We start from the raw sequence: 26,750 nt of genomic DNA, 5'->3' as shown, positions 1-26,750 counted from the left end.
ACAAACGTGACATGGTGATAAATTGAATGTGAGGGAGAAGAACAGAAGGGGATCAAAGAAGAGGATTTTGCCTTGAGCAACCAGGTGGGTGGAGGTGCCATTTACTGAGATGAGGAAGACTAGGGACAGACAAAGATGGGATTGGAAGTGTGAGAGTGACTTGGTCATCAAGAGTACTGCTTTACCTGGTTACGTTTTAGGTAACTGTTAGACAGACAAGTGAAGATATCAAAGAGAAAGTTGGATACAGGAGTTTGTAGCTCAGTGGGTAAGGGAAAGTCTACAGTTATACATTGGAAAGTCACAACGTGTTCTACATTAAAAAACATAGGATCAGATAAAATGAATTAGGGAGAGGATGAGAGAAAAGAGAAGGCTGAGGATCAACCTTAATATTCAGAAGAAAATTCAGCAAGATGCTGAACAAGAATCATCAGTGAGGTAGGAAGAAAACAAGGAGAGTATATTCTGTGTGTCTCAAGAGAATCAAATCTGTCATGGTTTGAGTATCCTAAATATAATAAGTTATGTACAGAGGAAGTGAAGCATTGGCCTATTTCAGATCATCTTCTAAACTCAGACTGTTTGCTGTATAGGACATTGAAACAAAACTTGACTAGGAGTAAAGAAGGTGAGACTAAATTACCTTAACATCTCTTTCATACAAATGAGTCTATACTGAAACTCATACTGTAAGAATCTCATAGATAAACATGGAAAAATAAACCATTTTTTGGTGAAGAATTTAGAACATGTGGCTAAGCTCCCAGTTTTAACTCACTTGAATGGAAAGGGTTCTACTATTCACATTTTACATTTTTTTAAAGTGAGAATTACAAAACCAGAGATAAAGTGGTTTAAAATACATAGTACTATTATATATATGTATATATATATATCACTGTAGTATATATAGTACTAAAAATTCATGAAACAATTTACGTATAAAACAGAATTGTAAAATAAATAGAAACCTTAGCTAAATTTTCAATGTAAGTCTCTTTGTTAAAAAAAGAAAAAACTTTTATTAGCTTCTTGCTCTTTTATAGTTAATGCTGCTAGTTATTCCCCTCCTCCCCCATAGGCTTCTAGTCTACCAATTTTCAAATTTTAGTGTACATCAGAATCAACTGGAAGCCTTTTTAAAAATACGTATTTCAAAGTTATATCTCCAGAAATTCTGATTGGGTGTAGCCAGGAAATCCGTATTTTGACTAATATTCCAAGTGATTCTAGGGAAGACGATCCCTGAGCCACACTTGACAAAACACTTATCCTAATCCTATATTGCAGCATAGGTAACTCTCTCCTGGTGACAAAAGTGCCACTTGGCACTCTCCACACTTCATTAAAATAATTTCTTTTAGATGCATGTTTTGTATAACGGAATTATAAAACTATAAGGCTGAAAGAAACTACAGTTAGAGATGAGGTACCTTAACATCTTAGGTGGTTGGTATTTGTTTTGACATCCTGACCACACACTAAAATAATGAACCTTCAGATGTTTCTTTTTCTATAAGATATCATTATTCATGTGAATCTTGTATATTTTTCTTAATTCCCAAATAGTTTCTAGGTCCTATGATAGTAGAAATTAAAATGAGAGTAAAGTTTGATAGTGTAATAATATTGTGTGTTCTAGTGTCTGGCACTTTGTTCTTGCTAGACATTCAATACATTGAAGGAGTGCAATTATGTGCAAGCCTTTAATTCTGCTTTCATTCTGCCATTTTTTTTTTCTTACTGCGAGCTGTGAAATCTGCTTGCCTACTTATAGTCCTGAAGTATTTCTTTACTAACTCTCAAAATTATAGGAGACTCTTAAAAAATTAGAGAACTGAAAACCAAAAGTAAGGTAGATTTGGTGTTGCATATAAATGTAACCAGAATGTTCTTGGAACAAACCTTGCCTAAGAGACATTCTAACATTGCAGTGGGAGGTAGAGGGATGCCTTGTCTAAAAGCTCAGGCTTTTTTTTTTTTGTCGTCACTAATTAATGAGGAAAACTTTTACAAGAAATACTGCAGTGACAGTGTTCTGTTTAGGCCTATCAAATGAGCATCATTTCATGGGTTTAAATTCTGAAAGTTATAACTAGGTGAGCAAACACAAAGTTTGCTTTAATACTATCAAATTGTGACAGCAACGGATACATCTAGCATCCACCTGTTTCTAATTCCAGTTCCATGTTTCAGCTTATAAAATAACTGAAAGTAATGATAATGTGTATATATTATATATGTGATCTGTAATATATATGTTAAACCTGGTAGCTTGGTTAATTAAGGACTAGCAGAAAGAGTTGACCTAAGATACAATAGGAACCTTAACAGGCTTTAATTCTTTCCTTTTCCTTCTCTTTCCTTCATTTATTGTTCTAGGCACAACAAATATCATATTATATTTGATTTGAAAACCTTGTTATCTAGATAATAATGTTGAGAATCCCTATTTAAACATTTTTAATGGACTCCTGCCTTGAAATTATTTTTAGTCTTCTGATTTAATTATATAGAATAAATGTAATATAAAAAGTAATTGCACATGGCTTTGGGGGATATTTTGGAAAAAAATACATAAATCTGAGCCATACATTTCTTTCCAGTGCAGCATTTAAATTTCAGACTTCAACCACAGTTGTGATTGTTTTTAGTTTGTTAGCTGCCTGGAGTGTTATTTTAAGAAAGCAGAAGCACCATCATTTGCACACTCCTTGTAGATCACACATCTTAACCCTGACATTTTAGCTCCAGTTTTTCACAAGAAGTGAAGTCAAGATGAAGAACTATTTGCTTTTCTGGGGAGTCCTGGCTATTTTTGTTAAGGCTGTTCTTGTGACAGGTATGTAGTATTTTGAAAATGAACCCAGATAAAAGGAAAAATAGAACACAGATCTGTTCTTCAGATTTAAACATTTATGTTTGTGCTTTGACTGGCCAGCTAGCTGGCTACTTTTTTCTAACATACCTTAATCTTTGTGTGGACAGTGATATTTAGATAGATATAACTCACTGTAATTCTTTTTATTCTTTTTTCTCTTATTTGTTTGCCTACCTAGAGAATAAGAGAATAGGTATTTCTGGATAAGTATAGATAGCTATATTTATACTAATACACCTATATTGAACCTGGAAAATCAGTGATCCTCTCCTTGAATGTCTCAAATGTATATTCTGGAGAAATGAATTAATAATTATTGTAAATACAATATGGAGTGCATTGGGATTTAATTTCCTCAGAGAGATTGTTAATTCTAACAACTTTCCTGGAGCTAAGTGTACAGATTTATTATGACCCTTAACAATGTTTAATGTTGTACAGGTTTCCTACAACTTGATGACTATGCTTCGGTTATTTTGTTTATTAACTTTTTAAACTACTGTAGAAAATGGTTTATTTTCTGAATATAGAAGTACAATGTTTAACAATTTTCATTAGAAGGACATATGAATTAGAAGTCATATAATTAATAAGCTGGTTTATTCTAAGACTTACTGAGCTTATTTTTTTCTTGAGCTTATTATTTTAAGACAGAGTATGATGTAATTAAGAGTAGTTATTTTGCATATGTTTTATACTAATTTAGCATTAAGAATAGTGAACTTCTAATAGTATTTAAACCATAAAGATATTAATAGTAAACCATGTATAATATATGTATTTATACATATATAAATATACCTATAAACATATATGTGAAACATATATATGGCTATGTATGTGTAAAAGAGCTATCATTTACTGAGTAATACTATTTTCTAGGCATTATGCTAACTGCTTTACATATACTATTCCATTCTCACAATAACCATTTGAGAGTATGTACCATTATTATTTCTGATACATAGTTGAGCCCACTGAAATTTAGAGAGGTGAAGTAACTTACCTGAGATCACACAATAAACATGTGGTAGGTGGAACCCAAGACATCTGACACTATAATCCACACTCCTAACTACTTTCCTATTATGCCTTTATCAGAGAATAACTTTTCAGTAAACTCACTATGTTCATTTCTAGTACTTGTTGTTAAGTCTATTTTCTAATTTGTTTGAACTAAGTTAAGTTAAACAAATATTTATTGAGCACCTACTATGTCTCAAATGCTCTTGAAATACAGTAAGGCACAGTCTATAATAGCAGGTTTATTAGGAAAAAATACTGCCTGTTGATGAAACAGAATGTTTGAATCTTGTAAATCTTGGTGAATTGGAAGTATTTGTACATTTCCTGGTAGGTATATTAGACTGCCTAATATTTTTATATAATAATAGTAATGATGGTTTTTCCTAGGTTTCTGGCAAGAAAATATAATGTATACCATAAATAAAATACAGATATTTTCTATTTAAGACTTGATACTCGACTCAATCTATATTTTTGGTCACGCATTACACGCTCATTTGTGTTTTATTGAGAAAAACATTTGAGTCGAATAAAAGAGTAGGAAAGAGGACACCATTTAAGTCATCTTACTCTTTTGTTTTCTTTTTTTAATTAATAGACTTTATTTTTTAGAGCAGTTTCAGGTTCACAGCAGAACTGAGCAGCAAACACAGAGAGTTTGCACATAGCCCTCCCCACCCACACATATATACTCCCCTACCCTCAACATCCCTCATCAGTGTGGCATATTTGGTACAATAAATGAACCACATCTTACTCTTTTCAAAACATTAAGAAGAATTATATCATTATCTTAAATTGGCTTTGTAATGTTTTTTCTCCAGTACCATATGGACTTTTTATCAGAAGATTTATTAAAAACTTACGAATAATAGCGTAATAATGCATTATAAAGTACTTCAAACAACTTTAAGTACAATAACAATGGTCTCAAAATGTTTTTATAATAACTTATTATTAAAACTGAAATACTGCAATTAGATCCTCTCTGCTCTGGGATCATCTTTGGAATAATTAGACTTCCAGTTACAATTATATCTATCCCTATCGTTTAATGTTTATAACTTGAATTCATGTGCTAAATCTTTATTTTTTAATTGAAGACTGATGGAAGGAAATTTTAAAGATCATTTAGCTGAAATTAAATTAAAAATATTTAACATAATTATTAATAATTAGCATTATTAAATAAAGCTATTTATTGTTAACCCTTCAAATATCTGTTAAGTGATCTAAGTTCAGATAATAAGAAATTTTCTTTGTTAATTCTTTGCAACACTTGCCAGACTTCTTTGTCTAATGTTCAGATTAGACAATAAATGTTGACATTCAGAGTTAAGACTTTAATGGTCATCTGTGTATTCATTCATTCATTTATTATTTTTTCTGTATACATGCATATTATATTAAATAGAACTTGTATCTCACAATATATTCTAAATTGTTTTGGCAAATTTATAACACTTTACATCTATATATACTGTATTAAAATAATTCTTACAAGAAATATTGATAAATATAGCACTTATTTTATTGGATTAAATCATTATACCATGATAACTTGATTGTTACTATGAAAAAGAAGAATATAATTAAGTTTGGGAAAATTATATGTATATATAGAGGAGAATAAAGTCTTACAAAATAAGGTTATCTTGGGGAAAATGTGCATGTTCTTAGCTCTCATGCAATCTAAGCAAAAAAAAAAGTATAAACGGGAGTTCAGGAAGGATGTGACACTTCAAACTCGGTTTATATAGACTAATGTTCTTTTTTTATTCACTCTTGAATGAATTGCTTTGGTCTGAGAAAAATCCAGTCTAGATTTTTGTTTTCTCTCTCATTTTGGCATTTGGCACTGATTTTTATGAAGCTACATCATTCAGAGTGTTGTGCCTCTATTAAAATCATTAGATTAAAACTAGAATTCTTTCAGCTCAGCTTCCGATAGACTGGTCCCAGGAAAAAAGAGAAAGTTCCTTTTGGAGTTCGTTTGCATTTCCTTCACTATGCTGTGAGATTCCACTTAGCTATTTTAGATTAGGAAAGAGAACAAATGCAGAAAGATGAAACTAATTAACTATAAAACTTAATTTTTCTGCCAGAAAAAAGCTAAATTAACTTGTTACAAAATATAAAAATAGACTTTCATTTCCCTTTCTTCTTAATGTGTTTTATCTTTCAAGCCCAAGATGAAGATGAAAGCACTGTTCTTGTTGACAACAAATGTAAGTGTGCCCGGATTACTTCCAGGATCATCCCTTCTCCTGAAGATCCTAGTCAAGACATTGTGGAGAGAAACATCAGAATTATGTATGTGGTATTTTGCATTTCATTTTTTCATGTTGTGAGCAGAGGTACTTTCTGATATTAGAAATTGTTTGCATGTGATACCTACATCTTTACTCCTCTTTTTGATGTGCAGCATCTTACATAAGGCTGAATCTGATTAATGGGCTTGAGCCAATTATGGAGAAGTTGGGAGCAGGAAGGAAGGTTTCCAGGCAACCTAAAACCAGCCAGCTAGATCGAATAATAACTGAAGGCTCAGATCTAGTCATCAACATGCCCTTTTCATATGGAGTAATTTCAGTTTGAATCAGAAATTTTAGCTGCCCTTGATCATTTCAAACTGAAACTTGAGATAACACTAAAAGCCTTGTTTTCTACCACATATGGACTACAGATGATTTCACATTGAACTCAATTATCTGCATAAAGGTAAGGTAGACTAATCAAATTGACTAAAGTGATTTGCTCTTCACTTGCATTTTAGTAGGACCGTTTAATAAGGTGGCTATAATACATTGGGAGGGTCAGGACTGAAGAGGGGAGTGTATTGCTACAATCTAGGAGAGAAACAGTGGTGTCCTGAATCAGGTGGTTGGATTTCACAGATAGCAAGAACTAAAATCAATTGAACTAAGAGATGGATTACATATAGGTCATGACAGAGAGGAAAGACTAAGGATGGTAACCAATTTTTGGCTTGACTATGTGGATAATATTGCTGAATACTGAGTTAGGAAACATGAGTTTTTCTTTATATCTTTCAGTAGGGAGGGGTACATATGAAGAGAAGTGATAACATAGATGGAAAAAATGTAAAAGTTAATGAAATCACTTGAACTGGTTGGTATGTTACCTAATTTTTCATGGAACATCTCCAGATCAAGAGGTCTGGATTCCAGTTCCAGCTTTACTACTTAGTAGTTGTATGAACTTGGATAGGTACCAACCCCTCTGATTTATAATTACTGCATTTCTAAAATGTGGATAATAATATCTGTCTGTCCACTCATCCCACAAATATTGAGTATATTCCACATGCCACACATCTAGCAAGGCTTTGGGAATATGTAAATGTTCTTGCCTGAAGGAATTTATAGAGTCTAAGGAAGCAGCTACTCTGTAGATAAGCAACTATGACATGGCATTTGTTAAAATAAAGGTATATTCACTTTAATGAGACTACGGAGGAAGGAGATGGGATCCAAGTAATCATCACGAGAAGGTAAAACTTGAGCTTATTTTTAAAGGAAATCAAGGATTTGCCAAGTAATCAAAGATGGTTGACAGAGGAATTGCTGTGAGGTTTATTTTGGATGAAAATGTTTAAAAAATAGCAATTACTGTGAAATCTGAGTAATGGTATTACTTAAGAGTGCCTGTAGAGTGCTAAATATCCTAAATGTCCAAATGAAGCAGTAGGAACTGTCCTAGCAGTGCATCTATTACCAAAAATAGCAGTATCTGCTGGTTTCATTATTTTCCTTTTTCTTTCTTTCTTTCCTTTTTTAGTGTTCCTCTGAACAACAGGGAGAATATCTCTGATCCCACCTCACCACTGAGAACCAAATTTGAGTACCATTTGTCCGACCTGTAAGAGATTTTCCTTCATACTAAATAGATATTGAAGTCAATAACTTTTAATCAAACTTATTAGCAAGAATGTTTTTGAAAACATTGTGGTATAAACATCTACCAATATAATTTGAACTTTTGAATACATTAACTCCTATGTTAATTATTAGATATCATAAATTCATAAAACTTCATCGCAGATAAAAGTTAGCTATGAATTTATTCTAAAGAAGAAATTATTGCTGTTAGTATAGGAAGGGCCAGTTTGTCTTTACAGTTCAATAACTGGATTTCAGACACATTAACATGCAGGTCTTTCTTTGGAAAGTATAGAGTTCAACATAAAACAAACTAAAACTTCCTTCTTTGTTACTATAAATAACTCATTTAATCCTAGTATACAGTTGGGAATAAACCCAGCAGAGCAGAAGTTGCTGTATAGTATACACAAATAATTGTATTCTCATATTATCAATTATATTGCTTACTTTCAACTAAAGGTTGAAAAATTATGTAAATGATTCTGTATTACAGAGCAGCTGAAGTCTGAAAGGAGTAACCCTTTGTCAGAATTAACTGATTTTAGATAGAAATGTGTAGTCACTCAAATTGTGAGACAACGTTTGATGGGGATTGTCTACAGCATCTAAAGCGTGTTATTTGTTTTTCAGCTGTAAAAAATGTGATCTTACGGAAGTGGAGCTGGGTAATCGAGTAGTTACTGCCACCCAGAGCAATCTCTGTGATGATGATATTGAGACCTGCTATACCTATGATAGAAACAAGTGCTACACAAACAAGGTCCCATTTACCTATGATGGTGAGACCAAAATGGTGGAAACAGCCTTGACACCGGATTCCTGCTATCCTGACTAATTTAAGTCATTGCTGTCTGCACAACTCCTTATCTTGAAAGGCTCTCCATTTTGATCCAGGTAGTTAATACATTTACTACCAAAGAATTTGAAACTATGATTTTTTTTTTTTGGATAGTGTAAAACCAACTCCTCCTACCCAATAATTGAAATAGTAACATTATTTTTATTAGGTAAATTTTTAGCATTAAAAAAAAGACAAGGGGAGAAAATAAAACTAAAAGAGTAAAAATCAGAAGACATACTAAATTTTGCCCTTTTTTTTTTGGCTTTGCCCTGGAGAGCCTGAGCTTTTGCACATTCTGTATTCTTCTCTTTAAAAAAAAGTATCACTGTGTAGAGAAAATCTGTATGTAAATGTAGGTCAATTATTTGTCTTCATTAGAAAAATAATATTTGGAAAACACGTTTTGGAAATGTTTATTAAATCATTTAAAATGGGCTCTCTAATATTTATGAAACCAATTAACTGAAAGTGATGGTATTAAATGTGTAACTGAAAAATATATTTTGACAACAGATTTGGGAGCAAGTGATACAGTTTTTTAATAAAAGTTTTTTGATAATCAGGATAGTGTAAGAAATTCCCATTGGAAATCATCTCTGTTGTAACTGAATCTAACAAATTATGTATTCCAAAATATGTATTCTCCAGCACAGTTTGAACAATTAAATAGATTCATAAGCATATACCTGTGTGAAGTAATTTATTGGAAAAAGTTTGCTTGTGTTAATTTTGCTATATGTAAATTAAAATATTATGAGGAGCAGTTTGTATGATATAATTATGCATTAATCACTGAATTCAAATAGGTACATATTTGAGGTAGATTTGTCATTTTATAACTAAACTTAAATATAAAGACAGTGTCCCTCCTGACAAATACAGTGTTTATCATGGCACATAAAATTTTTTTATGGCAGAAACCCAAGGCCAATTGGCATATATATATCTAAGGGTACTGTGGAAAGTAAATGCTGACTCTGGATTTAAAATAATGGAAGGCTGATTAGTGAAATGCAGTTTCTTGAAGAGAAATTGTTCTGTTTTCTTTTTTTCAAATGGTAATAGTCGTTTTTAATAACTTCCACTGTGTTCATACTGATTATTCAGTGTTTTTTTTTTAGGGATAAGGCTCCGACACTCTGGTGCTTCAGTAGGAATCATAGTTTTGACATGCTAAAGACAAATCATTCTTGACCAATCTTCAATCTGGTATGTGGTTTTAGCAAAAACCTTGAACTTTATTTAATCAGTAAACAGTGACTGAATATTTACCATAAGCAAGGAGCTCTGCTAAATTTTTGGTGATTAAGCTGTGTTAAGTGCCCTCAAGATAGTCACCATCACCACTCACTTACTAGGCCTCTGCTCATTTGGACCCCGGTTCAGTTCGGTAACAGTCTTCTCCATGAAGCTCACCCTGACTGTTAAAAAAAAAATTGCAAACCCCATTCCCTTTCTTGGTTTATTCCACTCCCATGTACTTGTCATCCTCTAGCAGACTATATAATTTACGTAAATATCATGTTTATGGTTTGTCTCCCCCAACAAATGCATAAGCTCCACAAGCTCAGCCATTTTTATTTTGCCCATTGGTGTATCCCCAGCACTAGGAGGGGTGTCTGGCACAAAGAGGTGCTCAGTAAATATTTGTTGAATTAAACGAGTATGAGTGCAGCTTAACTGAAGAAGTAAGACATATGCATAATTACAATCACTTGGCAGAATTGCATGAAACAAAGAAATAGTTTCCAAAGTGTTATGAGACTTGATAGGAGACTTTCTTCCCTAGTTTTATTGAGATATAACTGACATGCAGCATTGTATAAGTTTTAAGGTGTACAGCAAAATGACTTCCACATACTTACCTGTTGTGAAATGATTACCATAGTAAGTTTAGTTAACACTCATCACCTCATATAATTACAATTTGTTTTCTTCGTGATGAGAACTTTTGGGGGAAACTATTTCTGAAGAGGCTGCTCTACTCTCTTCCTGTCTGCCTTAGTTTCTGTGCATACCCAATAGGAAAAATTTTTGGTACCACGTTGCAGATGCTTGTAGGAGAGAGCCATGTGCCAGCACGACTGCCGCATTAAATGCCAGCTGGGAGAGGACTGCAAACTTAAAAGTCCTGAGTATTCCTTCTTTCAGAAGCTCAGTTAAACTCTAGGATTATCATTTAATAATTTAACATTTACTATGTGCTAGGCACCCACGTAAGTGCTTTATTAAGCATTAACTCAGTATAAATCCAGAGTAGATAGTGACTCTTAAATGAGAATTACTGAACAGTGATTAAAACCTTGTTAGTTTCATTTGTATGTTTAAGTGGACAGTATAGCAAGGATACAAAAGGGATCAATGCAGATGAGGCAGCTCTGAAAGGAGCCTCTCCTTTGTCTTTGTGTTTGTGTGAGGTCCATGGGCTGCTCCCAGCCAACGATGATTGAATGTGGCAAGGATACTGACAGGTTTTGGGGCGACAATGTGGTATAGTGGGTAAATTCATGGCCTAGCTTGGAATACAGACTCTGTACTTAGGGACTAAATAATAAGTCACTAAGGGGAAGTTCATTCAATGTAAGGTTGAAAAATGGGAATACAAATAACTACCTGACAAAATAGGTATCTTATAAAACTAAGGATACATTCTATGATGTATGTTTATCACTTTGTACAGCTTTTGTAGCATTCAGTAACCTGTAAATTACAGTTGGTATTGGGTGTTAATTGTCTTTTGGCTCTTCTCTGCCCAGGCAACAAATTAGAGAAAAATGTGAACATGAATTAAATCAGTGATTCTCAAACTTTAGCCTGTATGAAACTCATCTGGAGGACTCACTGAAACAGATTGCTGAGCCCCACCCCAAAGATGCTGATTAAGTAGTTCTGTAATGCGGCAGGAGAAACTGCATCACATGGGAACAGGTTCATAATACAGAATTCACTGGTGCTGGTGATGCAGCTTGGGAATTGCTTTAGAACCACTATTTTGTAATTATAAACCTCCATCTCCACCTAGTGGTGATTTATGAAATACAATTCATATGCATTTTAACACACATTTTATTTATTCTTCGTAAGTACCCTATGAAATAAATACTATCTTCATTTTACAGATGATGAAACTAAGATGCAAAAAGATAAAGTAATCTTATTAAGGTTTGACATATATCATATGGGGAACTGATAATTGGATTCAAACTCAGTCTCAAAGCCAATGTTCTTCAGTATGTTACCTTGCCTAAAATATATTTTCAGACCATTTCCCCCAGTAATTCTACTTCTGAGGAGGTAATCAGAAATATGGACAAAGAGGTATAAAGATATTTACCACAGCATTATTTATTATAGTGAAAATTCATAAGAAATAAAAATGAAACGAAGTATTTTTAATTGTATGAAAATTGCTTATATAATGTGAAGAGGGAAATGTAGGCTATTTCATAAAATAATTACTTTAAGACTCCCCCCATACATACATAAAAGAGAAAATAGACCAAAATATCCCACTATAGATGGTTAGATTATGTGTTATTTTTATTTGTTTCCTTTTACTTTTCATTATTTGCCAAATATTCTACAATGAGTGTATATTTTGGTAATTAGAAAAATATTATCATTCATTTTTATTTTTAATCAATTATATTAAAAATTTGGAAAATCTAAATTCATATTCATTTACAAAATGTGTTTAAAGAAGAAGTGATATTTATTCAGCATCTACTCTGTGCTCAACACAAAGCTAGTTGCTGTGAGGGATACAGAAGTTGAATAAGAACTGGGCCTCACTCTTTAGGAGTTTTCTTCCTTCTTCTCTAAGTACAGCTAACACAGGGAAAAATCAGCACATGTTATAAGACAATGAGTGATTAAATGTAAAAAACGAAGTGCAGTGAGCCTTCAGGGTAGTTGGGAATCCTAGGGCTGGGGAATCAAAACCAGCGCTTTTACAAGATTCATGGGCATATTAATGCTTGAGAAACACTGGTATAGCATGCATCATTGTCAAAACAGCCTGAATCCTAGGTCGGGGAGACAGCTTCCAGCGTGGTTTAATAGCTGAGGGACTGACAAGGTCCTCTCCAAACAAAGTTTTCTACCATTACTGTTGTCTAAATAAGCTGAGAATCCACTCACTCTTTAAAGGCATGGTGGATAGTTTGGGAGGGCTACAAATTAATCAGCACTTGAGAAGGAATGTTTTTTTTCAGGTTAACCATAACAAATGTCTGCTTTATATAGTGCAGAAAGGAATGAGGCATGGTTACTTGGATAAATACAGAGGAAATTACTGTCCCAGTTTGCTGAACCACAGAAATGGAGGGTGCTGTGTCCTCAGAGAGATGAACTGGGGTGCTATGAGAGCAGAGGACCTTGACTGGGGAGGTAACAGGGCATGAGAGTAGCTTCATCTGTTTCACAATCATGTCTTTGTTGAATTACACCTTGGTTTCCTTCTCGCTCCTTTATTTGAAGTGTTCTGCTCTTCCAGCATGAGATCCTATTTGTTACCAGCTGAATCCTGTTTATTGGCTATGAACGCAAAAGGAGAGAAAAAGATCCAGTGGCTGATGTTATTGAGCTGGGGATGAGATGCAGAGGCAAGGAGGAACAGGTGGACAAAGCCAATAGCAATAACCCATTGTGAAATGGTGATTACCTCTTTTCTACTAAGTGCAGTTTTCTTCTGAGTGTTACTTGGGCAGTTTGTCTGAGTCACAGTGAAACATTTGAGGTTTTGTGAAGGAAGGGTAAAGGGATTTGCTGATTTCAAGTCCTACATTTCTGGTTCCCTTTTTGGTTTTTAGAAATAAAGTTTGGTTTCCCAAAGGCAAGATGACTCTTCTTTAGTGTCCTTCAGGTCATGACTGAAGGAGGGTGGGTTAAGTGAGGGCAGAGATACGTCAAAACAAATGATAAAAGTAACTCACATGTCATGTCTTGTGAATTTTCTTTAAAGATGTATAAAGTTAAGACTCTGATGTGAGTGACTAAAGTAAAACATGTTCAGAGGAACCAAAAAGCCAGGGGAAGGATATCTATGATAATGGCTACTTGGTTGAGTTTTTCACAAGTGGTTGGACCCTATATTTCATCATCCTATTTTGCTTCTTGCTCAAAATGAAGAAATGGAAGACTTCCTCCAGCCAACTGGATCAATGCCCAACTACCCCCTAGAGAAATCTAACATAGGCTTTGAGACAGAAAAGCTTATAAGGCAAGTGTGTGTTAGCCTTGCTGGATTACCTCCTGTATTTGTCATCCTCAGATGTTATTTTCTTCTTAAATTTATCAACTAGTGTCATCACCAGGATATATCCACCCATTTTAGAATCAGCATATGATGACCACTAGACATAGGGCCTCACCATAGACATAGAACTGAGACAAGAGGGAATCACTTTCAGGGCCTGCCATCCCCACTGCATGCACCATAATCTTAGAGCTGACTTTAAAAGCGTAATCAATAACTTAGCAAGGGCACACAGAACAATTTCCTTATTGTAGGGAACTCAGCTCTGGTATCCATGTTTACAGAAGGATACCTGTGGTGGTGAGATAAAGAGTCATATTCTATGGGGATGTCCCCTCCCCCTGTTTTTCACTCTATATTCTCAAATTCAGTAGATGTTTTTGTCCCACTGTACCTTTACATTTTACATTACAGAGGTCTCAGATGATAAATTAAAAGCTGTGGTGCCTCATAGATGAAGATCTGTTGACATATCTGCCAAAAGAAATACATGATCCATGCATTTTGATGAAATATTGAAGTGAATGAATGTTTTACAATGACAGTATTTATATCTAGGTTTAAAAAATCATTTGAAAAAAGTAGTGAAACATAACAATGTAGTTTTATTTTGATGAGAATAATTCTTAAGAGAGTTTTAAATAGAATAAGTTAATAGTTTTTCAACATGTGATTAAAATCTGGTGGTGATGGATTTAAGCAACTAGTAGATGATGGATGGCCTAGATAATCTACCTTTAAGACCTCTTCTTACCCGAGATTCTACAATGCAAATGTTGCTGAATATATGAAGCTACAGAGTGTGGTGTCTCATTCAGCATCCCAGATGGTTTACCCGTTGGACAAGCACACTGTATTTTCAAGGGAGCTTTAAAAACTTTTAAGATCAATCAATCAATACATGTTTACTGACTATCTACTACATGCAAGACACTGGGCCAGGAACTTGGGAAGACTCAAAGGACAAGATTCCTTTCTTCAGGAAGTTTTCAACATTATATTTTCCCAAATGTCTTCTTGTGACATCTATCCCAGGAAATTTTCTCCTAAGAAACTCTTAAGAGTTAGAAGGCAACTTTCTGGATAATTCTGAGAATTCTTCCTCTCTAAGAAGGAGTATACAGAGAGTAGGCCAAAGTGCCATTAATAAAAACAGAACAAAACACCTGGATGTATTCTAAGCAAGGCAATATAGAAATATCTACTTTACAAAATAATTTACACTATTTAGTCAAGATACAAAGAAAATGTGTCTGTGAATAATTCTACCAGGACATGAAAAATAAGTCTTTATGTTAGTAGTGGCATACACCAGTAGAATCACTTATACTGTACTACTAGAGAAAAATAAACACCGAGTATTTCTCTTACTTGATTAGGATAATGTTACCCCAAATGTATTCTCTAGATCCTGCAGATTTTGAGTTGGTGATGGGGTATGGCAAGTCCTGCTCTTTTTGTTTGGATGCTCAGTCGCAGAGAGGGAGTCCTTCCCTTCCTACCTTCCTAAGCTTTGTCCCCAGGATACTGGTTCTGGGTAACTAGCCTCTCTTCCTTCTTCTTGACTGTGTTGTTCTGGCTGAGCTGTGTCTACCTGGTAAAGGCCTTAAGAAAATTAAAAATAAAAGTAGGTATCAGTGTCCACTATTTCTGAAATATATTCTACAATGATGGTTAGGCTGGGCCAAGAGAAAAATTAGGATAGAATTTAGAGGAGATACAAAGAGAGAGAGAGAGATGCAGTCTTAAGATACAAAAATGGTGTAAAGGGGAAAAGATAAATAGAAGGGAAGAAAGGAGTTAGAGAAGAAAGGGGTTGATTGACAAGGGATACATTGGGAGACAGAACAGAAAGCTGAGAAGAGAGGAAGACAAAATGGAGAAAGTAGATGTAAAGACAAGTGATGGTTAAAGGTAGCTTAGTATATAAGAAGTGATAGAGAGGGCAAGATGGGGAAGGAAAAAATAGAAAGCTAAATATAGAATGGTTGAGGAAGAAAAGAAGGAAGGAAGATAAAAAAGGAAATGATAAAGAGAAAGAAAGAGGTAGTGAAAGAAAAACAATTCCAATAGAGAATATTAACCAGGAAAAAAAACTGACAAAGACCAACACAAGAAAAAAAAGAGTACAGTGCATTAGGATTATACTAATGTATAGATCTCCATACATAAAATGGAAAGTTCATGCCGTTCGTCTTGCAAAACCAGACAATTTTACAAGTATGGAACTTTGAGAGAAAAAGGAAGAATCAGCAAGCAAAGGGAAACTAGTCCAGAACTTGGTGGCTTCCAAGTTCAAGGCAGTGGTGGTCTTAGCCTTCCTGCTGTTTTTTTTGTTTTTTGTTTTTTGTTTTTTGTTTTTTTTTTTTAGGTCAGTGCTAATTAGTCACAGTACTGGATCTAGCAACCCTCAGAGGCCCAACCTTCTATTAGTGGGAATGGGGAAAAACTTAAGGATCTCCAAGAGAGTGAAATACTAATTGAGTCTTGTGGGGGAAATGTCTGGAAACCACTGTAGCATAGCAGGTATTTTCCTTCCCCAAAGAATGCTTGGTTGAGATAATCCCTAGGCCTGAAGTAGTAAGCAGTCTTGCACCTGGTCCTGTGGATTGGCCCCTATTTGAAGAGAATCTAATGGAGTTTGTTCATCTGCATTAAGTGGGTCTACATTTATATTCTGAAACTGTGCCCCAGTAGCTAACCTGGCCAATGAGTTAGGAATTTCAGTAGGCATAATTGGATCCCCATCAAATGAGCCTTGCCTTCCAATGCTAGATGGAGTTACAGTGCTGGAGGTGTGATACTTTGCTAATTCGGAGCCAAAACATGGTAACTGTAGGATGCTAGATGGTCTTTGTTGCTGCCTTTCACCCTCATTTTCTTGGACTTCACCTGGGATTCCTTCTGGCTTGGGACCTTCTTCAGGTGTACCAATAACAAGCTGCTCAGGAGTAAGGTCAACAGTTCTTTCATTGAACTGGTTGCCTTCAAATATTTGTTCCAAAACATTGTTCCCATCTCCCCCAAGATCACTTTTGAGGCAAGGTATATTCTTTGATTGAAGGGAACTGGCTTCAGGAAAGGGCATAATTCCCCTTTGGCTCAATTGATTCTTTACAGAACATGGTGTGTTCCTCCTCAGAGTGGATACATCATCTCTGAAAGGACTTGGGTTTTGACTTTCCCCAGGCAGTCTTTTCTCTGAGCTGTTTCTTTGTCCAGGCAGGATACTCATCGGGGAGGTAGTATATCTTGCATGCTTAGTATGACTATCTTCTGTATACACAGGGCTGGTGTCTTGGTTCTCCCCTGGTGCAAGACCAAAAGATGGAGTGTAGTGTTGCAGAGCAAGTAGATTGTTCTTGAGTCCTATTGAGGCACCAGCACAGCAAGGGCTTTTCTGGCTTAGGTGAAATAAATGTGCTTCTTTTTGTCCTGCTGGGTAACTTGGAGGAATTAACTCTGGGAAAGCCAGATATTCTCTCTGTGGTGAATTTAACCTAGTAATTTGTATGTCATAATTCAAATTCTCACCTTCATGCCATGTTGGATTTTTCTGAAGCCCAGCTGGGGAATTACTGGAATAGGGCTTGTTCTCCTGGTGTAGTGAACTAGTGGGGACTTTGTGTAAATTTGTTGTCTGATCCCAGAAATTTCTGTTAAAATATGGTCTTATTTCTTTCTGCCCTTGGGCTTGAATCCTGTGGTCCCAGGAGTTCCAGTAAGGAAATCTAGTGCTTTCTTCTTGTTCAGCAGCATTATTAACATAATAGCCCCTGCTCTCCACTGGTGGTGGTACAGTGGGAGCTATATTATATGACAGAAAATTCTCATCTGGGTTCCAGGGGTAAAATTCACCATAAGGAAGATCCTCCCTGGGTTTTGATGGATTATCTAGATAATAGGGAAGGTATTCTTTTGGTTGATTTGAGGTATATTGTTGTTTGCCTTCATAGGTCCTAACTGTTGGGCCTCCTTTAAAACTTGACTCCTCCACACCCCATCTGCTTTGTCCTGGGAAAGGTTCATCCCCAGTTGTATCAGTTGGGTCTTCTTCATTGTAATGGATCGTCTCTTTTGGATCTGGAGTGTTCATGGGGTAGTGTGGATTTTCAGGCTGTCTCACTGTATTGGGTGAGTCATCTCTTTCACCCCATGTATTACTTCTAAGGTATGGTGAATTTCCCCTGGGATCATAGGGGCGATAGTCAGGGTAGTAAACACGTCCTCTTGAGCCATGGGAAAGATGAGATAAGTGTTCTTCCTGCTTCCCAGGATCTTCCTTAAAAGGTGGAGAGATTTCTTGTTGGTTCCAAGTATTCCTTCCAGTAGGAAAACGTTCCCTTGCAGGGGAAGGGATTCCCTCAGGATACACAGGCTGATAGGTATTTTGCGTTAATTCTGGCTGTTTAGTTTCTGATTCATATGGTATTCTTCTTGGCTCTAAAATAATCCCTTTGGGCAAATTCTGGCTTTGGATTTGTCCTTCAGAATTTGGGGCTCTTTTGGAATCTCCTCTCGGGTAATAAGAATTTTGATCTATAGAATTAAAATTTGGGGCTAGCATGTTGCCCTCAGGGTGAGGCAATTTATAGTTTGATTTATTAACTCCATAATCTTGAGAGTTTCTCCAGGGACCATTTGGATCCATTGTAGGAGTGACTGTTCTTTCTTTTTGACTTACTGGATTCTCTCTTGGATTTTGGATGTTTTCATTACCACCAACAGTACCATGTTTAGGATCCAGAGGGGCAACATTGGTTCCCATAGGGTATTTATTTGGCCCCTGCGGCTTTCTTCTGAAATTCACTGGGTTTCCTGCATAATTGAGAGCATTGCCTCTTGCAGTAGAAGCATAAGCTTTGCGATATAATGGATATCCTGGATGAACTGCTTGTTTGCCTTCCAAAGCAAAGGAGTTCCACCAAGGACCCCTTTGAATTTGTTGATTTCGGTAAAAAGGCCCATTCTGCCTGTGCCCCATGGCAGTACCAGTAGGATGCCATTGTCTTCTTGCAGGAAAACTTCGAATGTTAGGATTTGGATAATTTTCATGAAAATTTGTCTGACTTGGTCCCCATGGGGTTTGACTTCTTGGAACTCCCTGGCCTGAAACATTAACTACAGGGCCATTTTGAGCTGTAGGGTTGCTCACAGTGTTAGGCCCCTGGCCACTGTTTCCTGATGGGCTGGTGTCATTTCCACTCTGACCCCCTCTGGGATTGGGTGCATTTGGTTGGGTGGAATTAGTCTCAGGAACTGTTGAATTAGTTGAAGGTTCGGTGGCTGGACTTTCTGTTTTAGGAGGATCTTCTTCTTTGGGTTTTTCAAAATCTTCAAACATCTCTTCTGAATAATAAGGACGGCCCCCAAATCCATGAAATCCAAAATATCCAAAGAAAGGATTCTGTAGGGAAGAAGATGGAAATCGATAATTACTCTTTGTTTCCTACTATGGTGCTTCTCGGAATTTTTGAAAGTGATAGAAAAATCTTATTAGCGCATACTTCTTTTAACACCAGCGGCTATGCTTTCTTTCTTGAAATTTGATTCCTCCTTGGTTCCATGACCCCTCTGCCCCTTCTGGTTCTCTCGTCTGGTACTCTAACTTTCTGACCATTACTTCTCAATTTTCTCTTCCTAGGCCTGGAGTCTAAGGTTTTGTTTGTTTGTTTGTGTTTGTTTTTTTTTAGGATTCCATCCTCTATCCACCGTATTATTCTGTTCTCATTTTACACACCTGCTTTGAGCAATCTCTTGCAGGCCAATTCTTTCAATAAGATATGTGCCAGTGACTCCTAAAACTATAACTCTGACCCATGACAGTGTCTCCTGAGGTTGAGACAGCAAGACTGCTACACTAAATATCTTACATGTACCTCCAACTGGATGTACACAGACTGGACTCATCTTCCCCAAAACCTCATTCTCCAGTATTCTCTATCTAAGCAGCATTCACCACTGTCCACCCACTTTCCCAAGTTTCCACTCTCTCCTGTATTTCCCCCAGACAATTAATAACCAGATCCTATAAAATCTAAAGTTTCATCCTTGTCCCCTCTCCTTTATTCCCAATACCCCTGAATTATTCTAACAATTTTCTTACTAGTTTCTCTGGATATAATTTTACTTTCCTCTAATCTTGCCTCTCCGTTGCCATCAGAGTAGTGGAGTAGTAGTGGGGGTGGGTGTGTGGGAAAGTTCTGTCACTTTCCTCCTTAAATATTAATTAAAGTTGTCCTTACTTTACAGGATTAACTGTAAACCATAACATAACACAAAGCATGGGGCTAAAGAGTGGGGCTTTAGACAAATATAGGTTAAAATCCCTATTCCACCAGTACTAGTAGGATGACTCTGGGCTGACCTCAGTTTATTCATCTGTAAAATGCAGACAATCAAATAATATCTTTCTCAGGGGTTATCATGAGGGTCAAATGAAGTAACGTATGTAAAGCTCGGTGCCTGCTACTTAGGAAGTGCCTGACAAGTGTTATATATTATATATTATTATTATTATTATTATTTTAAATAATCATCTGGCCCATAACAATTATATCCAGCCTCATTTCCTCCCCTTGTTCTTTATGCGGTTGTAAATCACAACTAGTTGTAGCACTATTCTCAATGATATTCAAAAAGAAGGAGACCCTGAATATGTACCAACATGGGTGAACCTTGAGGACATTATGCTAAGAGATAAGCCAGTCACAGAAAGATGAATACTGCATGATTCCATTATATGAGGTATCTGAAACAGTCACATTCATAAAATGAAAAAGTGGAATGGTGATTGTCAAGGGCTGGAGGGAGGGGGAAGTGGGGTGTTACTAATCAATGGGCTTAAAGTTTCAGTTAAGCAAGATGAATAAGCTCTTGAGATCTGCTGTAGAACATTGTACCTATAGGCAACAGTGCTGTATTGTATACTTCAGAATTTGTTGAGAGGGTAAATTAAGTGTCCTTACTACAATAAATAATAATTTTAAAAAGTCACAACTACTACAAGCTCTCTGAGTACACCGTTCTTTGTTCCAGTTCCTTTGCACATGGCCTCTTCAGACTGAACTTTCTCTTCACCTACACATTTATCCCTCCTGGAGAACTTGATTCATCTTCAGGACTCAGCTTGAATGCTCCCTTCTCTGTCCTGGCTTCCTTGGGCAGAATTAGGCTCTACTCCTGGATGTCCACAGAAGTATAGACTTCTGCTCTGGCAATTATCCTGCTGAATTTTGGTTGCCTATTTTTCTGGGATTCTCCCACTTGACTCTCCCATGTGAAGTTTTTGTGTGAAAGCATTCTTCTCATTTTTGTTTTCCCCAGCACTTTATCACAGTGGGAATTGCTTAGTAAATGTTTGGTTAATGAATGATGTAATCCTCATGAGCTCTGTCAGTCAGTGTGTTTGTTAGACATTTGGGTCATTTAGTTTTTCTTTTAAAACAAATGCAATCTAGAGATAAAGTATTTTAATCCTTATCTGTGAATAGAGATGAAGAGACAGATGGGTGAGGATATGTCTCTGACAGCATGCAGGAAATCAGGCAGTGTCCCCAGGAGATGGAATACAGATTTCTTAATTCCTGTGCTAACTGCCTGCTTCACTGTCCCGTGAAACGTTTGTGAAAATCTGAACCCGTTTCTAGGTTGCATACACTTGTTTGAATAATTTTTATTGGGGATTATTTGACAAGATACATCTGAAAGCACCTTATGCCGTTACTGACGTAGGAGTTTTCAATGTCATTATTTTGACTACTTGCCCCTCAGCCCCCATGCTCCAGAGCTGTCAGTTTTCTGTATTTCACTGGTGACGTAGCAGTTATTCAGGGAGAAAGACGAAGTTTGCTCTAGGGGTCGGGTGCTGTGCCACAATCACTGCAATGGCTTTTTTGATGACACAGTGCCAGAATATTTAAACAGTGTATCACTCTGTGACATGAATTTGGCCCCTCTCCTAGTGTGGTGTCCTAAAAAAACATTGGACAGAATATCAGAGGACTTAGGTTTTGGGTCCAGTTTATCAATTGGCTCAGTAGGTGAAATTGGATAGTAATTTATCTTCTCTAGGCTTCAATTTATTTGTACAATGAGGGCATTAAGTGATTACTTAACTCCCTCCAAGGGATAACATTCTAAGATAATTTTACTTCATTCCTGTTCACTAGTTGTCCCATCACTGTTTAGAGTCCAGCATCAACCCTGAGCAAAAGTTATTAGATTAGCCTTCTTAGAGAGAGAGAGAGAGAGAAAGAGAGAGAGATAAGGAGACTGAGAGAGAGAGTGATTTTAATACATGTAGAGGAGAAATGATATATCACATTTATTTTATTTTAGGTTACTGACTTGGTTTGTTTCACTTCTTTTTAAAATCATGACTACTTGAGTTACAGGTTCATGTGTTGGATTTTAACTTTCTTATTAGATGGGGATCCAACAAGCAGAGACTTTCGGATTGTAATTCCTAATGAGAAATACAGCTTTGTTTGTACTTACCCCGCCTTCTTCATTGCTGACTGCTGGACGTCCATAGCCTGTTGGTACCCTCTGAAAGGTGAAAAACACAATGAACACAGAGAAAACCACTTTCTATGCTGCTATTTGTAAAGCTCAAGGTGTTTTAAAAATAGTTCAAGTCAGTGTTAGCACTGTTACTGCCTTTTAGCTTATGAGTCATTAGCTCTTACAATCTAGTGATTAATAATTATGACATAACCATCAGTGAATACAAAGGCTTCAGTGGGATCCTAGGTTATCTTACTCAAAATACCATGTGAGGCTGCATCTCCTCACAGTTGCCCTGCCCCGTCACCAATACCTACACACGCGTGCGCACACACACACACACACAGATTTGAGTGGTATTAAGATCCAAACATCCATATTTGAATATCTAATAATAGAGATTAAATAATGATGTTATTTTGAGAATGTACTTCACATTTAAGGTGACAAATTGATAATTCTTTCTGGATTATTACTATAATATTTTATTTATGTTTATTTTTTATTATTAAATGTAATATTTAATAAACCAAGGTTTATTTTCCAAATCAAACTTGGAGGCTGAGTTTCTTCTCAGGGGAGGGTTTAGAAAATTAGTTCCGCTCCCACAGACTTTCAAGAAGTTCTGTGCAGGTGAGATTAATAGCTATTTCAGCAAGAGAACCGTGTTTACGTGCTCTTTAACTCTTCGCCTGGTACTGCTTTAGTTTTCTCAGTTCAGTATTACTGGTTAAAAGGATGTCACTCTTTTTAAGGAAAAAAAAAGTAGAGAACTTTTACTGCTTGAAATGAATTGTTCCTTAGTGATAAGAAGCCTCTTGCTTGTAAAGTTGTAGACAAGGAAGACCAATGCCATAGCTGAATGAAGAGTCATCAAATATTTATTGTTGTTGTTGTTATTAATTTAACTTCACCTGGCCTTTAATATTTATTTAGTTCAAATAGTGTATTTTTTGATTCTTACTTTAAATGCTTGTCATGCGATTTCAATATTATGCTTTAATGATTTTAAACTTTAAAGGATTCTTGTAATTATTATGTTACACAATTCTTTATAATGAAATATCTTTGACTAGAAATAATAAGATATAATGGAAAAATCTTATTCTGATTCATAGCTCATCTTATGATTTTCAAACTCCATTTTGTCCCATTTTTCCTGTTACACTAAATGAGGATAATCCTTGTGTTTTCTAATCTCTTAGGTGAGGAATAGTAATAAAGGAGCATAGCCCTTTAAAATTAATTCATTAACTAAGTTAGTAGTAGTGTTGGGTCATTTAGGCTGTGTTCATCTCACCAATTTGAGTACAAATTCTTTTTTTCCTACTGATGTGATGATTTTGTTTCATACTCTCTTCTGATTGGCATATGGCATTTCATTTAGAACATATGAATTCAGATTAGTATGGGACAGAACATGCTAATATTATTTTTCATTTCTAGCGTAAGGGAAAAAACTCACGTGTGGAACATGCCACGGTGGCTGTTGGTAGGGAAATAGCCCATTGCCGAATGGTAGGAATGCCTAGAGAGAACAGAAGAATCAGGTTGATGTGGAAATGAGAAGAGCAGATGAAAAATGAAACAAACTTTTTAATTAAAGACAATTATTTGAAACTTGGAAATCTACGTTTTCTTTTGCTTTTAACTGTGAATTTTTTAAAGGACAGAGATAATAATAATAACAATAATTAGTATTATTGAGCACTTATGTTCTAGGTACTGTGCTGAGCATTTTATATATGCATATTTTTGATTTTATTGAAGTGTAGTTGATTTACAGCCTTAGTTTCAGGTGTATAGCAAAGTGATTCAGTTGTACACATACATACATATATATTTTTTCTTTTCAGATCCTTTTCTATTATATGTTATTATAAGAAATTGAATATAGTTCCCTGTGCTATAAAGTAGGTCCTTGATTTTTATCTGTTTTATATACAGTTATGTGTGTCTGTTAATCCCCAGCCCCTAATTTACCCCTCCCTGCCCTTTCCTCTTTGGTAACCATAGTTTTTTTTTTTTTTTAACACTTTTATTGTGGTATGGTTCCTGTGCAGTAACCTACATATTTCAAATGTACAGTTTGATGAATTTTGATAGATGTGCACACCAATGAAACCACTACCACGATCAAGATAGCTAACATTTCCATCACTCCCTAAGAAGTGCCATTTTTGAATTCCCAATTTATTGAGCATTTTATATTGGTAAGCTCATTTAATCCTCGCATAACCACAGAAGATATGTGCTATTATTATCCCTATTTCACTGTAGATTCTGAGGTTCAGAGAAGTTAAGTCACTTGCCCCAAATCTCATATCTGGTAAATGATTGAAGCCAGAATTCAAATCCAAAAATGTCCTTTGATTCAGTTTTGTATTCTCTACATCTATAATAGTGTTTGATAATGAATGTTAGTTGACTAAAAGAGTATTTTAGAAGCTCCACACTGAATGAGATCTTGAGAAACCATCTGCATTTAAGTCAGGACTTTAAGTCAGGACTACACTCATGCAATCCTGAAGTCCTGGAAGCAGTGTTAACTTTCAGGGCAATATTTTAGATCATCAAAACATAGATCTGGAAGGGACTTAGAGCATATTTCATTTACTCATGATGAACCTGGAGTCTATAAAGGCAAAGTGACTTGCTCGAGATAATACAACTAATAAGGGCTGGGATAGAATTCAAATCTCTGTTCTCTGACTCTTCTATTGGTGCTCATGTTTATACCATGTTGCCCCTGTATTTTAAAAGGAGTTTCTTTAGGGTGACAGTGTTTGGGTAACTTTTAATCAGATGAAGGCTGGAATAAACTTGCTAGGCAGTTTTGGATAGGTGGTGACAGCATCACCTTGGAAAAAGTGTCAAAACTAGTGATTCTGTTTCATACATAGCAGTACCCACATTGAGGAGCATTGGAGGAAGTGTGTTTGTAGGGGCTGCATGGCCTCCCAGTCCCTCTGAGACCATTTATGACTCTGGTTTGGAATTTTAGTGGGCAAGCCTCACCTCAGGTGTCTGGGCTTCCTCTTGGGGCTGAGTTGGGGTGGGTGATGGCTGCTTTGAAGGCCATTTTGGTGGGAGCTTTTGAGGTTGAGGCTGGTCGGGTTGCTGGGTCTCTGGGGCTTGATCAGTGTTGCTCTGGTGATTGGGTGTTGAGGGAGATGAAGGTTTCTGTGGGTGATTCACCTTGGGTGGTGGCTGAGGCCACATGGGCATCTGATACTGTGGGAAGAGCTGAGGAATCTGCATACCATGGCCATACAAGGGGCCCAGGTGTGCCATCTGCAAGGGTAACAAATAACAGCAAAATCACATGACGGCCGAGATTCCAGCTGTCCCCTCTCTCTACTGTCAATCTCCAAAACTCAGCTAAGGATCTTAAAAAGCCTATGAAACTTAACAATGGAAGCTTCAAGATTTGTAGCTAGCATTTCTTTACATATTGTCTTATAGAAATGAATATGTCTTTCAGAAAACCAACCAACCAAACAAACAAAGCAAAAGGCAGAATTAGGTGAGAAATTTCAGTTTAAGAATTTGACTTACGATTTTCCAACTCTGAAGCCCTAACTCTGGTAGGAAGTGTACAAGTCAGGTTACAGAGGAGTTGATGTCAAATTCAGAACTCCTGTGCCTTGTTACAGGCTGGACAAGGAGGAGAAAGAGGAAAAAGAAGACAAAGGAAGAGAGAGTGTCGAAACAAAAAGAGAAAGAGGGAAAGAATAAAAATTCCATGGTGCCTAGGCTTCTTGATTATGGGTGAATCCTCATCAGTTCTGTTTTCATTGTGAAAATCTTCCCCATTACAGGGTTGCAGGGAAGCAAAAGTAGTTATAATCTGAAAAAGCTAATGTATAAATTGACCTCTTTCAACAACAAGTCCCATTCAAACACCCTCCCTCTCTGATTTAACACCACTTTCTACCTCCATTCTTCATTAATCAGTCTCTCCCTGTTATGGATGATGTACAAGCAAACAATATACAAACAATACAATGACATACAAATAATGCAAGTGCCATGCAGATCAGTGGAAGGTGAAGTACCAAATCTTGCATTAAGATGTAGAATTTCATGACAATTAAGTTGGTGAAAATTTCAAACCATTGGCAAAATTACTAAAACTGAGAATGAGTGTTTGAAAGAGTTGGGCCAACCAGTAGCTGAAGAAGAGAAAATGGACAATGATGATGATTTTAGGTGAGGGGCTTTAAAAGAGAATGACTTGAATGAAAAGGATTAAGAGAAAAATTGGTGAAGCCTTTGATTCCACCCCCGTCATTGGTTCTCATTATCATGTCACAAAAGTCAAAGTAA

The 26,750-nt window shown here is 36.1% G+C and overlaps 2 protein-coding genes across 2 annotated transcripts; one reads left to right on the top strand and one right to left on the bottom strand.

The window, feature by feature from the left end:
• Nucleotides 1-2,684: 2,684 nt before the first annotated feature.
• Nucleotides 2,685-9,339, top strand: JCHAIN (joining chain of multimeric IgA and IgM). Its single transcript, XM_010969377.2, has 4 exons — nt 2,685-2,845; nt 6,097-6,223; nt 7,712-7,792; nt 8,446-9,339. The coding sequence occupies exons 1-4, from the start codon at nt 2,782-2,784 to the stop codon at nt 8,648-8,650; spliced, it is 477 nt and encodes a 158-aa protein (XP_010967679.1). The 5' UTR covers nt 2,685-2,781; the 3' UTR covers nt 8,651-9,339.
• A 2,999-nt stretch (nt 9,340-12,338) lies between these two features.
• On the bottom strand, nt 12,339-22,523 carry ENAM (enamelin). The gene is made up of 2 exons (XM_010969378.3): nt 22,413-22,523; nt 12,339-19,320 (listed from the first exon to the last, which is right to left on the bottom strand). Exon 2 carries the CDS (start codon nt 19,255-19,257, stop codon nt 16,480-16,482), a length of 2,778 nt encoding a protein of 925 aa, XP_010967680.2. The 5' UTR covers nt 19,258-19,320; nt 22,413-22,523; the 3' UTR covers nt 12,339-16,479.
• Between the last annotated feature and the right edge of the window lie 4,227 nt (nt 22,524-26,750).

The sequence above is a fragment of the Camelus bactrianus genome, chromosome 2 (assembly GCF_048773025.1).
Source record: "Camelus bactrianus isolate YW-2024 breed Bactrian camel chromosome 2, ASM4877302v1, whole genome shotgun sequence".
Taxonomy (NCBI): domain Eukaryota; kingdom Metazoa; phylum Chordata; class Mammalia; order Artiodactyla; family Camelidae; genus Camelus; species Camelus bactrianus.
The sequence above is the reverse complement of the archived record's forward strand: the minus strand, read 5'-3'. Positions and strand labels throughout refer to the sequence as shown.

Excerpts from the sequence above, each read along its gene's own strand:
- JCHAIN (XM_010969377.2), top strand. The coding sequence starts at position 2,782 with ATGAAGAACTATTTGCTTTTCTGGGGAGTCCTGGCTATTTTTGTTAAG. Across the intron at positions 2,846-6,096 it reads TAAGGCTGTTCTTGTGACAG|CCCAAGATGAAGATGAAAGC; the intron begins GTATGTAGTATT and ends TTATCTTTCAAG. Across the intron at positions 6,224-7,711 it reads GAGAGAAACATCAGAATTAT|TGTTCCTCTGAACAACAGGG; the intron begins GTATGTGGTATT and ends TTCCTTTTTTAG.
- ENAM (XM_010969378.3), bottom strand. The coding sequence starts at position 19,257 with ATGTTTGAAGATTTTGAAAAACCCAAAGAAGAAGATCCTCCTAAAACA.